Source organism: Podarcis bocagei, assembly GCF_964188305.1.
Source record: "Podarcis bocagei genome assembly, chromosome: 1".
In the NCBI taxonomy this organism is placed as follows: domain Eukaryota; kingdom Metazoa; phylum Chordata; class Lepidosauria; order Squamata; family Lacertidae; genus Podarcis; species Podarcis bocagei.
This window is the reverse complement of record NC_138125.1, coordinates 23,208,747-23,221,410: the sequence shown is the minus strand read 5'-3', so window position 1 is coordinate 23,221,410 and position 12,664 is coordinate 23,208,747. Positions and strand designations below refer to the sequence as shown.

The 12,664-nt window shown below is 44.5% G+C and overlaps 1 protein-coding gene across 1 annotated transcript in view; it reads right to left on the bottom strand.

Annotated features, from left to right (window-relative positions):
• Positions 1 to 12,664, bottom strand: part of ITPK1 (inositol-tetrakisphosphate 1-kinase) — a 138,518-nt gene that overhangs the window by 12,671 nt on the left and 113,183 nt on the right. The window contains exons 5-6 of the mRNA XM_081174075.1: positions 1,543 to 1,641; positions 774 to 814 (exon numbers count right to left, since the gene is read on the bottom strand). Coding sequence (XP_081030201.1) covers positions 774 to 814; positions 1,543 to 1,641 — 140 coding nt within the window. The remainder of the gene's footprint in view (positions 1 to 773; positions 815 to 1,542; positions 1,642 to 12,664) is intronic.

The following is a 12,664-nucleotide window of genomic DNA, read 5'->3' as shown; positions in this document are numbered from 1 at the left end:
GCAGAGGCTGAATACCTTCCAGGTAGCTCAAGGTAAAGGGCTGGGATTTAGTTGCTGGAATTTTTTTAAATGTTTCTGTACTAAATAGAATTAGGAACTCTCTAATGTTAATTTGGAGAAGAACACTTCAATAATAGTATTTCATTAACTGGGTATCAAGTGTTTATTAATTTGGCTTGCAGAATGAGAAAACAGTTAACTGTGATGCCCAGTATGAGTTATAAGACAATTAGCAATGACTTCTGAAATTTTTTTTAAAAAGAGAAGAACCTTCCCTACTTCTCCTTCAGATATATAAACAAAACTACCAATGGGGGCGTGGGACGCGGGTGGCGCTGTGGGATAAACCACAGAGCCTAGGACTTGCTGATCAGAAGGATGGCAGTTCGAATCCCCGTGACGGGGTGAGCTCCCATTGCTTGGTCCCTGCTCCTGCCAACCTAGCAGTTTGAAAGCACATCAAAGTTCAAGTATATAAATAGGTACCACTCCGGTGGGAAGGTAAACAGCGTTTCCGTGCGTTGCTCTGGTTCGCCAGAAGCGGCTTAGTCATGCTGGCCACATGACCCGGAAGCTGTCTGCGGACAAACGCCGGCTCCCTCGGCCCATAGAGCGAGATGAGCGCTGCAACCCCAGAGTCGGTCACAACTGGACCTAATGGTCAGGGGTGCCTTTACCTTTACCTTTACCAATGGGGGCAGTTCCTTTTCTACTAGGACTCCCAACAAATACACTTTTTAATTTTTCATCAGGCAGAAGATGGAGATACTCACCTCATGCGAGTTGGTTCCATGGGCCACTCTTGTCTTACAGACTACACGAACAAAAAAGGAGAAATGCTAACTTTGAGTAAATAGGGTAGAACAAAACCATAACACTCTTCACTGTGACTACCAGAGCCCTGCTGGGGGCAAAGGGTCAGCACTGGTAACAGGCAGTGCTGGTACATTTTGGGGCCTAATGCAAAGGGATGGTTTTAACCTTTAAAGCACTAAGTGGACTGGGCCCAAATTTTTTGTTGGTCTGCCTGCAGCCCGCCCCAACCTGGCCACACGTTAAGATCAGCTTTGTGGGCCCTCCTGGTGTGTCCACCCACATGGTTTGTAAGATGAGTGGCCATGGGAAAAGGCACTTTCTCTATGGTGGCCACCACAGTTTTGGAATACCGTTCTCTCAATGCCACCAATATAATAAGGGACCCGAGTCTTTCACAATGACCCTGGAAAATCATTCCATACAATCCGGAAAGAATCAAACAATGGGGAAATCTGTTGCATCACACTGTGATGCTTGGTGAGAGCTTTCCTGCATACTATGTAGTGTACACAGCACACACACAGTAAATCAAAGACACACACATTAGTCTAGGGGTGGGGGAACGTTTTCCAGCCTAGGGGCCACATTTGGACAACGTTCCGAGGGCCACAGCCAAATACTGTTTCCAACCTTCTTTTCTGAGATGTGCTGACTATCAGAATACATTTCAGGGGATAATACTCTAGTTGCCTATTATTAGGTGAAATGCAAAGTCTGTTGACGTACTGAATGGGAATGCAATTCCATTCTTCTCTATTTGCTGCAACGTGTCACCTCCACAAGCACTTGTCAACTCCATAAATGGTGGAGAACAGATCCTTTCATCTGAAAAACAAGTGGGGAGGGAACAGAGAGAGTAGATTGAAGCAGTCTGTCTGCATTGTTCAATTTCTGCCAGTACTGGCTTTCTAAGGAACAGTTTTGAACCCAATATTTACAACATTCTCTTCCCTTTCCTCTTATGCCTGAAATCTGGAGGAGTTCACTTCATGCATCTAGCCCATAAAACCTTATGACACAATAGATTTGTTAGTCTTTAAGGTACTGCAGAACAAAGTGGCCTGTCAGACTATAACATTTAACTATGGGCAATGCAAATGCACAACATCTGTTCTTGGCTTACCATTTGTGGTTTGTTTTGAGGAATCAAACCACGAGCACAAGTTTGGATGACACAACAAGTCAAAAGCTAGCTGCTTGTTGCTCTCAGCTCAGCAAAAATGCAGAAGAGCAAAGTGGGGACATTTGGGCAGTGAGCACCAATATGCTTCTCACTCACATTTAGCCACTGCTAACCACTGACTATGGTTTAACGTAGAGGTGGCAGCAGGCCCAGATTAAAGCAACTGGACGTCCTAAGCTAGGATAGCTTGGGAGGCCCAAACTTAATAGCATATGATCATGAGAAACAAAATCTTGTTCTCTTCTTTATCTATGCAATGAAACTAGAAGATTGCTGAAATTTTAGCATTGATAAAAAGCCTATTTTTAAAAATAAATTTATAATCTTTAATAAGTTTACAAAAGTATGGAAGTAATGAAAACATTCACACAGAACATTCATAGGGGAATCATAGCTATGCTGTAACAGTACACTACATACAAAGTCGGAACAGTTACTTTCAAGTTATTTTGGATGCAAATGTATCAATTATATCATTAAAATCAGTAAGTCGCAGTTCATCATTTTCTATGCAGAGCATGCTTAGATCAGACAACCAATCTCAGGACATTGTTGACCGTAAATTATTCTTTATCCTTCTTAGTCTAGAAAATGATCTTTTGCCAGTACAGTTTGTGACCATTAAACAGAGGAACAATCTGAAAATTGTTTCCACATTGGGAAAAGCTGTCCAAATTTTCTCCAGGAATATTATTTGATACATATCTTGGTGATGAGCTTGTTTAACGCACAGGTGGAAGTGCAAGAGATCATGGACTAGACTAACCTCAGCATCCTTTGGATACTCTTGCATCAGCATCTCAAACACCATTGTGAATCTGTTCCTTGGCTGTTTGCAGGTTCACCAAAAATGGAAAATTGCCAGCTGCACTCCTATACACAGTTGCTGTTCTGTCTAGGTTGACTTCAAGGCCATCCATGACAGGGATAAATGAATTCACCCTAAACATGTCTCTTAGAGAAAGTCTGTCTAAGGCAGTGATGGCCAAACTTGGCCCTCCAGCTGTTTTTTGGACTACAACTCCCATCATCCCTAGCTAACAGAACAAGTGGTCAGGGATGATTGGAACTGTAGTCCCAAAACAGCTGGAGGGCCAGGTTTGGCCATCACTGGGTTCATCATTGTTCCCCTGCCCCCCGGTACTCACTGCCTTCTTTTCACAGATTCGTACTCTACATCTGGTAGAGTAAATTTTGCTTGCTGTTTGATTTCATTAAAATTAGCCTGAATGTTTGATACAGACTGCATTAGTGAGCTGTAAATATCTGCACATGTGCTCATTTTGCAAACTTTGGAGTGACTTGCTAACCCTATGAGATTGGTCTAGCAAATGCCCCCAAAGGTGAAGCATGGAAATGAATTCAAATTCTTCCATTTTCTGCAGAAGCTTTTCACCCTGTCATCTAGAACCTCCTTTTTCAGTTTCATCACAAGCTTTCTTGTTAAGTTTGTTAACATGGAGTTCATATGATTTTTAGAATTTCCATGGGTTTGAACAAGATAAACGTGGTGCCAATAATCAAATCCAGAAGAAGATAGAGCTATAGTTGAGGTAGTTTGGTTAGAGAAAAGTCTGCACACAAAACAGTAGACTGGGTAGATTTCTCCATTGACTTTGATGGAGTAGAATAAATTATTTGAGCAGAACCAGGCTGGGTTTTTGAATGCTTGCTTCAAAATGGCAAAAGGTCCATTGCAGTGTTAATATTCCAATGGACCTTTGTCCAGTGATCTGAACATCTGAATTGCTTAATAGCTGACTTTATCATTTGAATCCAAGTAGCTTTAAAGCCTCCATGAACTTTACTAAACAGACTCATACATCATGTGCCTAATGTTACTTAGCAACTGGGCCTAGAGAGTAAAATCTGCCTTTTTAAAATAAAATAAAAACAGGCAAGAGGCCAAGGCCCCTCTAGAGTCTGAGTCTCTGGGCTGAAGCCCACTCAGCCCATATGTAAACCTGGCACTGGGTGGCAGCTGCCTATTGGGCAATTGGGAAGCACTTTGGCAAGCTGACAGGTGAGCAGGACAACCCACCTATTGATCATCTGACATTGCAATTATGCAAAGTGATTTGACGCTTGCGTTGACCACCCCACCTGCCGAAGTTGGCCAGAAATGTTCCCTACCCTTGGGTTTAACATGATATACAAACACGGCCATTGTTTTTGCTGCAATAGACTAACACTGTTACTCCTCCGGAAGTTTTGCTTCTTTTTGTTATTCAAAGGAGGTCTATTTTTGGCTTTCCCTTTGATATATGGGAGGGCATCCTTGACTATCATTATGATGTCTGAAATGTGGATAGAGAAAATTATGGCCCATACAACCAGCTGAAAGCAGTCTTCTACAAGGTATCTGAAATTTATTTGAAGTTTATTTTCAGATATGGAACTGGCACATCTGTGAGTCACACCCTTCAGACTGACACTCCCTTCCAGAAAAGGGAAAGTGCAGTTCTATTTATTTATCTTATTAACTTACGGCTACTTTTTGCCTACCCTTCATCCCAAAGCGGGGTACAGATACATAATAAAAATACACACAATCACAAAGCACACCATAATATACAAACTCATTCAATACATCAAAACAGGAAGAGCAACTAAAAATACAAAGCAGGCTATCTATTGCTAAGGAGGCACAGAGAACAGAGACAGCTCCTCGTGCATGGGCAGAATAAGACTGGGGCAGGTGCTCCTTTCATTTGTTTAGGTCCCAGGCTGTTTATGGCTTTAAAGATAAGCATTGCCACTTTGCATCGGGCCCAGAAGCAGCTAGTGAGACAGCCACTGCCATATCGTTACAGTGATGGTTACTAGAACATGGGTCAGTGGCTGGGCTACCCCTGTTCAGGAAAGGCAAACCAGCCAAAGTTGGTAAAAGGCATTCTGGGCCACCAAGGCATTAAGTGACAGACGTGGATCTAGGAGTACCACTCTAAGTAGGCATCTGCTTCTTCTAGGGGGAGCAGTCCCACCTAGACCAGGCTGTACACCTAATTTTAAGTGGTGTAGCCAGGGGAAGACAGTGTGGCAGCACTTCTCTCCTGCTTGGAGGTGGGGAATGAGTGACTGCTTCCCTGCCTTCCTATTCACCTCTTGACTCTAAGGCTGCCCTGCTTCTTAACATCCATATCCATTCCTTGTGAAGCAAGAATAAATTAAATTAGGGGCCGTACATGATTTATTGAAGTTTGCAGAAGCATAAAGTAACGCTACCAATTCTTGTTCTTAACCTGTGAACTAAGTTTCAATTCAGATTCAAGTGCATGAATCTAGTTGTATATGCTAGTCTAACTTGCATAAGCATATACAATTGGCCCATTGCCCATGCTGGCTGGGTGCTAATAGGACAACATCTGTAGTATCACAGGTTCGCCATCCCTGCCGTTAAGCCATTATTTTATTGCAGTGCACTGTAGCAGGCAAACAACTTGTAAGAAAGGGAGGATGACAGACAAACTGATGTTTTGAGGTCGCCTTGGATCTAAAAATAACACCTTCCAAACAAAATTAAGTCCTCCCGGCTTCAAAGCTTCCTTCTCCTTGCCATGATGAAACAGGCACCAGCATTTGAAAGTGACAGGACTGCAATACTTTTAAGTTCCTGGGCAGAAGAAAGTTCCTTAACTTCAATTAAGGACTTGCACCTGATTTAACCAAGATACAAGGGACTCTTTCTGGCCTTGACTGAGTCCCCATCCACATGTCTAAAGCTCACAAATATCTATTGGCACCAGCCATGTAAATTCAAAGAGAAGTCAAGTTCCACCTTTGTTCCCTCAGCTTGTCTTCCATGGAAACTCAAATGGGGGAAAAAACCCTACAGAAGATTTGTTTTGTATGTACGATACCATCACCTATTTTCAGCATTCCTTCTGTGCCGCTGCCAAGAGTGTCCTACTCTCCAATGATCTCAGGCACAGGTGCACTGAGGGTCAGGGAAACTTTTCCTTGAAGGACACAGCCTACTCACAAAAAGGGCAATACATGTATACTTACTTACATACCCGTCACATTAACTCCCAGACATGGTGCTGTTTCAAAGCAGGCCACCATCTTTTGCACAATGCTCAGGGGAATCACAAAAGACTCAAAAGTGAACCTTGAAGCTGAAATGAAATATGACCAGAACGTAGTGGAAGATGTAAGGGCACATGGGGGTAACACAAACTTTTGTCCCGGTCCAGGTCCACATTCCCGTAGGGGCAAATCTTGTTGAAGGTGGGTAAACGAAAGTGTTCTGGGTTCAAGATAATCACGGCTTCTTCAGATTGGAATTCCTAGTCCTACACAGAAACTAACCTACTGCATTTAATGGTGTTGTTATTGTATAAGTATGTAGAGGATTGTGTGTGTGTACAACGCACCTACTGTTTTTGAAAGCGCATCATTTCTGACTTTAGTGTGCTACAGACACACACACACAGACACACACACACACAAATGAGTAAATGAGTGGCAAGAAAGGGAAGTGAATGAGTAGGTAGGAAGGAACACTAATGGGATGGAAGATAATGGCAGCTTCTGGCACTGGGAACTGCATAAAATAAGGTTGGAGCTGCATGAGGCCCAATGACTACAGGTTACCAACCTGTGACTCAAGGAAGAGGGTAAATGAGATCAGAGGCACAGGAGAGGGAAAAGGGGGATTAAGCAGGAGGCATTCTGAATTCCCCAGAACTGGTTCACTTTTGACCTTCGGTGAGCTTAAAAAGGCAGGTGATACTGCAAATGGGGAACCCAGCAGACGCCACCCTCTTCCAGTGAACAGGCTCTTCCTTCCCAAATGCTGTTTTGAATCAAAGTCTCAGTCTCAGTCAGTTTTATTGCACATAGCCAAAGGCTGCCGCAATGTACACAGAATTATTTGACAATTAAAAGAAAATATACTGAATTGGTAAAAAAAGACTTAAAACATTTATATTATTAAAACATTACATACTCTAAACAAAGCTATAAAAGTACCCCAATGTACAAATAAAAACATTAAACGATAAAATTCATAAGCTAAAATCATCACATGGTCACTAATGTTAAAAACAATATCAATTAATACAGTGTGCAATTTATACTCAGAGTTTGGTGACAAAGATAGAGCATAGCCTGAGGTAGATAGATAGGATCAAATAAATTCATCTCCTTTACAGTTAATGGCTACCTTGGCTATATAATTTGCTCTAATTTTCCTAGCAGCAGTTGCAAAAAGTGCTACCCGCCAGGTCACATACTTATCTGTGTCTGCAAGGAGATATAACATCATATCAAGGGGGTTCTGGCCAGGGGACCCTGTCATTATAGGTACTGAATCAAAGTGAAAGCCTACCATGACACTAGTCAATTACATTCAACATCAAGAGAGAATTAGTAAACGAACAACATCCCTATGAAACTTGAGTAACTGTGTTTAAGGACATCTGGCCTCACAGCCTCCAATGGGAACTAGGCAGGTATGCATTTCAGTGAATTGATAAGGCTGTGACCCACAACCTGCACACATTTAAAGCCAAGTCTAAGGTTCAGAACAGATAACGTAAAGCATGAACAAAGTGCATCTCCTTCCAAACTGAAATTATTACAGAGATTTCATAGTTTCCTGGTATGTGAGGGCAGAACTTTGTCTTAATTATTCGGTACATGATGGAATTCCCCCCACCCCCAAATGACTCCTTAGAGCATTTAATAAGTTTTGAGATGGTAGCAGCTAACCTAAAGGCAGAAATACGCTTGTCTGCAGCTCCCTATTAGTGCCACCTTTATCTGCAGCTTGCCAGTGAAAGCATCTCACCTCCTCTGCCTGGGCCCTTTTATCATACAGAGAAAGCTACTGGCTTTGGGGAAACGCGAGAGTCAGAATAGAGCAAGAAGCATTAAATAATAGCAGATTTCACTGTTTCATCTCATCTCCCACGAACAAAATAGATTTGAGACCCAGTTATGTCATACTAATCCAAGGCTCGAGTAAACAACTACTGGTCCAACCCCTCCTCTCCATGAAGGCTATATCGAGAAATCTTAGCTGCATACCAGTGTTAGGTAGCTGCTGTGGTTTCTCAGCAAAGCAAATGGTTTCCATGGGTGATAACCAACAGAAGAATAAAAACAGTAACTAATGTTCATTGGCAGGTTAGGACTGGGCAGCACAGAGTGGCCAGCATAAGAACAGACCACTGCATAAGAACAGGCCATTATTTCTGTGCTGCAATAAAACAACTGCCCCGTTAACAGCACTGGCTCGATTCAGCGTTGGCAGACTGGTAGTCCGCCTGACGCAGAGGTGGGCAGAGCTTCACTGTGTGGAGGAAAACTCAGTTCCCCTCTTTGTTTTTATAGCGAGAATAAAACCAGCCTGTTTAGAACTGTTTCAACACACAATTCCCTTGGAAGGTATAAGGAAACTTAAAATCATTTTCTAAATTTGAAAGAGTCTACATGCCCAAGATTACATGTAACGCCAACAAAATATTTACTGCTCTAAGAAAAAAATCAAGTTACAGGGGACTCTATGACAAAGAACAGATTAAGAACAAACATCTACCAAGAACAGAATCAGTATGGTGTAATGGTTAGAGTGTTGGACTAGGACCTTACAGAGCAGGGTTTGAATCCTCACTCAGCCATGAAGCTCACTGGGTGACCTTGGGCTAGTCACCATCTCTTAGCCTAACCTACGTACCTCACAGGGTTGTCTGAGAGGATGAAACGGGGAGGAGGAGAACCATATACACCACCGTGAGACCCTTAGAAGATAAATGTAATAAATAAGATAGTTGTGGGTGGGTGGGGTGGGATCTAACGGCAATGTAAGGACTCTAATAACATAAGGACACTGCTATATCAGGCAAAAATCCATCTGGTCACAGCATTTATCTCCAACAGTTGGCCAGCCAGATGTCTCATAAAGCTTATAAGCAGATGTTTGGCAAATTTAAGCTTGCTCCTCAAAGGGCTACTTGGATTGCAATATCTGTTGGGGAAACTACATCTCCCAAGGGCCACTGGGGTTGTTCTTCCTGGCATGCAACCAGCACACTTAAGGGGAGAGGCAGGGAGAAGTTTGTTCCCTCTCTTTCTGTGACCAAAGTGCCAGCTGTGTGAGTCTTGTTTAAAAGGGAAACAGGGAGGGAGTCGGTGTGTGAATGGGAGGAAGGAATGACTTCCGGATTGGTTTCGGAAAAGAAGCCAAGTCATTTTTTTATTTTCCAATCGAATCTGACATGAGCTTCTCCACTGGCAGTGAAGCCTGTAGGTTAATTTATGAAGTGTAAACGTCTTTCGCCCATGTAAACTTGCGGCCACACAAACTTCACTGTGGTCCTCAATTAGGAAAAGAGGAGACAAATTGTATGCCCCAATCTCTTGGAGACCTAGTATTCAGTCCAGTGCTGGTACTTACTTCTGAGTGTACACATCTAAGCTTGCACCATTGGAAGGCAGATTCTATTTCAACAGCAGAACTAAATAAGAAGGAATTTTCTTTTAAAGAGAGAAGGGTGAAAAAAATCCTGACTTATTCAGGGCAGCTCTGCACAGTTTATTGTCGACTTGCTGCTGCTTATGCATTCATGTCTTTTCATAGCATCCACACAAGTTGTCCTTGAAAAAATGCTACCCCATATTCACCCCTGCACAAACCCCATTTATTTGTGTGTCTTTGCAAAAGACTTGCATGCACTGCATGCACAAGTACTGAGCCCACAATAAACAGCTGTGAGAAGTGCCCACAATGTACAGGTCAATTCTTGTTTCAGTGGCAGAACATTTTACCTGCAAAATCAGAACTAGAAGATTAAGAGGATACCTTTTGTTATATCAGTTTACCGTTGCAAATGCAAAAATAAGGTTTGTTGTTTTATTTTGCTGAGTAGCGGGTAGGTCCCGTGAACGGAAACATTGTGTGCTTACATCTCTCTCTTGTGGAAAACACAACAAATAAATCCAATTCTCTAACATGGCACAATTCTTGAGACCCTTTGACAGTATAAGCAAGATTTAGTTTTTTTAAAAAAAACAAAGAATCAGTGGTGCATAATGTTTGTATGTTATGGTGGTGTGATGGGATGATTAGCTGCTTGTGCGTAAAATCGTGGTCCCTCAGAGTTTGTGCAACTCCACAAACCTCTGTGTGTGACAGAGCTCCTCAGACATGTCTGCCCTAGTCACTTGCAGATTCCGACAGTGGTTGCTTTCGGAAGCGCTTCCAGCATAGAAGCTCCTTAACGGAAACACGTCTTCTGGACTCACGACGTGACAGCTTCCGGCGAGGAATGGGTCTCCCTATGGGAGCTTCTGACACCTCCCCGCTGTTCTCGCTGGACGTGTCCCTGAGCCCTCCCTCTTCCCTGCTAGTTCCTGCCTTAGCTGCTGCGTCTCTCTCCGCATTCATGAGACCTTCCTCCAGAGACCCATCTCTCCCCCTGCTGGTCCCTGCTTTCGCTGCTGATTCCCTCTCAGCCTCCGTGAGCCCTCTCCCCACCTGTTCCTCCGATGGCAGTTCCCTGACATCCACCTCCCCTCCAGGACCCCCTTCACCCCCGCCCATTCCCTCTCCTCTGGGCGGTGAGGAGGTAAAACCCCGAAAAGAATCCTCTTCATCTTCAGACGTCTCGAACATTTCCCTCCATCGGTCTCCGTTCCGACTCGCTGAATCCTCCTCCTCCTCGGAATCAGTGAACCCCTCCAACTCTTCTTCTTCGTCGGTGGTGGCAAAGTATTCCCTCCGAAACCTCGCCACTGGCTGAGGTTTACGTGGGAACCTCTGATGAAACGTTTCTATTAAAACCTCGTCATTGACATCCTCTGCCATGACCCAGGTGTTTTCCGACTCCGGTTCCCCTTCCCACGTTACCAAATACTCTACTTGATCTCCCTTCCACCTGGAGTCGAGAATCTCCGCTACATGGTAGCTGTGTTCCTTCTCCTCCATTGCTGGTCCCCGAGTGACCCTCCCTTCTCTGTCCCCTTTATACGGTGACAGCAACGACCTGTGGAAAACTGGATGCAGCTTCATGTGGTTCGGTAACCGGAGTCTGAAAGCCACTGGGTTGACCTGTTGCGTGACTTCAAATGGGCCCAGTCTTTTGGGTCTTAACTTCTTACAACCCCCTTTGAATGGTAACCCTTGGGTTGACAGCCACACCTGGTCCCCCATCCTAATGGTTTCACCTTCTCTTCTGTTTTTGTCTGCCTGCCTCTTATATTCCTCCTTGGCCCTGTCTAAGTTAAGTTGGAGCTGGCGATGGATCGCTTCCATTTCTTCTACGAACTGTTCGGCAGCTGGAACGCTCCAGTTCTCCCCTTCCCCCCCCCCTGGGAAAGCTCGGGGATGGCACCCGTAATTAGCCAAAAAGGGGCTCATCCCCGTGGACACGTTCTCCGCATTGTTGTAGGCAAATTCTGCCAAAGCCAGCTTCTCCACCCAATCATTCTCTCTGTCATTCACATAACACCTCAAATATTGCTGGAGGATGCCATTGGCTCTTTCCGCCTGCCCGTTGGTTTCAGGATGCCGGGCAGTCGAAAAATTGACCTCTACATGCAGTAAGCTCATGAGCTTCCTCCAGAACCTGGAAGTAAATTGTTTCCCTCGGTCTGAAACCACCCTCAAGGGGGCGCCATGCAACCTAAACACATTTTCTACAAACAATTTAGCGGTTTCTTCTGCCATGACAGCATGTGAGCAGGCTATAAAGTGGGCCATTTTGGTTAACAGGTCTACCACAACCATGATGGCTGTTTTCCCTCTGGACCTTGGCAGATCAGTCATGAAATCTATTGCCAGTTTCCCATGGTCTTTCAGGTGTGGGTAGTGGTTCTAATAACCCTGCCGGTGCCCGCCTCTCCCCCTTGGCTCACTGGCATTGTTCACACCCTCTCACATACTCCCGCACATCTTCCCTGACCTTGGGCCACCAAAATTCCCTGGTAACCAGCCACATGGTTTTGTGTTGCCCAAAATGCCCTGCTGTGGGGCTATCGTGCAGTTGCTTGAGTACCTTCTCCCTCAAATCACCTTCAGGTATATATAACGCTCCCTTGTAATACAACGCCCTGTTTCTCTCCTCAAAACCCCCGGGTTTGTCTCCCTCCCTCCTGAGACCCCTGAGTTTGTCCTGGGCGTATTCATCATGCACCGTACCCTCTACCAGTTCCCTTTGCCCCACCAATGCCGCCCCACACACCCAGCGGTCCTCTGGAATGACATGTGTTTCTTCGGGTGCTCCCTCCCCCTCCAAATATTCAGGTTTGCGTGAGAGAGCGTCCGCCCTCACGTTCTCTGGGCCTGGCACGTAACAAATCTCAAAGTTAAATTTGGAGAACTCCTGGGCCCATCTCAACTGCCGTTGGTTGAGCACTCGCGCCGTTCTCCAATACTCTAGGTTCTTATGGTCAGTGCACACTTGCACCTTATGTTGTGCACCAATTAGCAGGTGCCTCCATCTCCGGAAAGCCTCATGAATAGCAAGAAGTTCTCGGTCGTACAACGTGTAGTTCCTCTCGGATTTGTTCAGCTTTCGCGAAAAAAAGGCACACGGTCTCCACTCTGACTCCTCCTTCCCTGGCTGCAGAAGAAGCACCGCCCCTATGGCTCGGTCTGATGCGTCTGTTTCGACTCTCAGCTTTTTTTGTAAATCCACATGCAGAAGTTGTCCTTCAGAG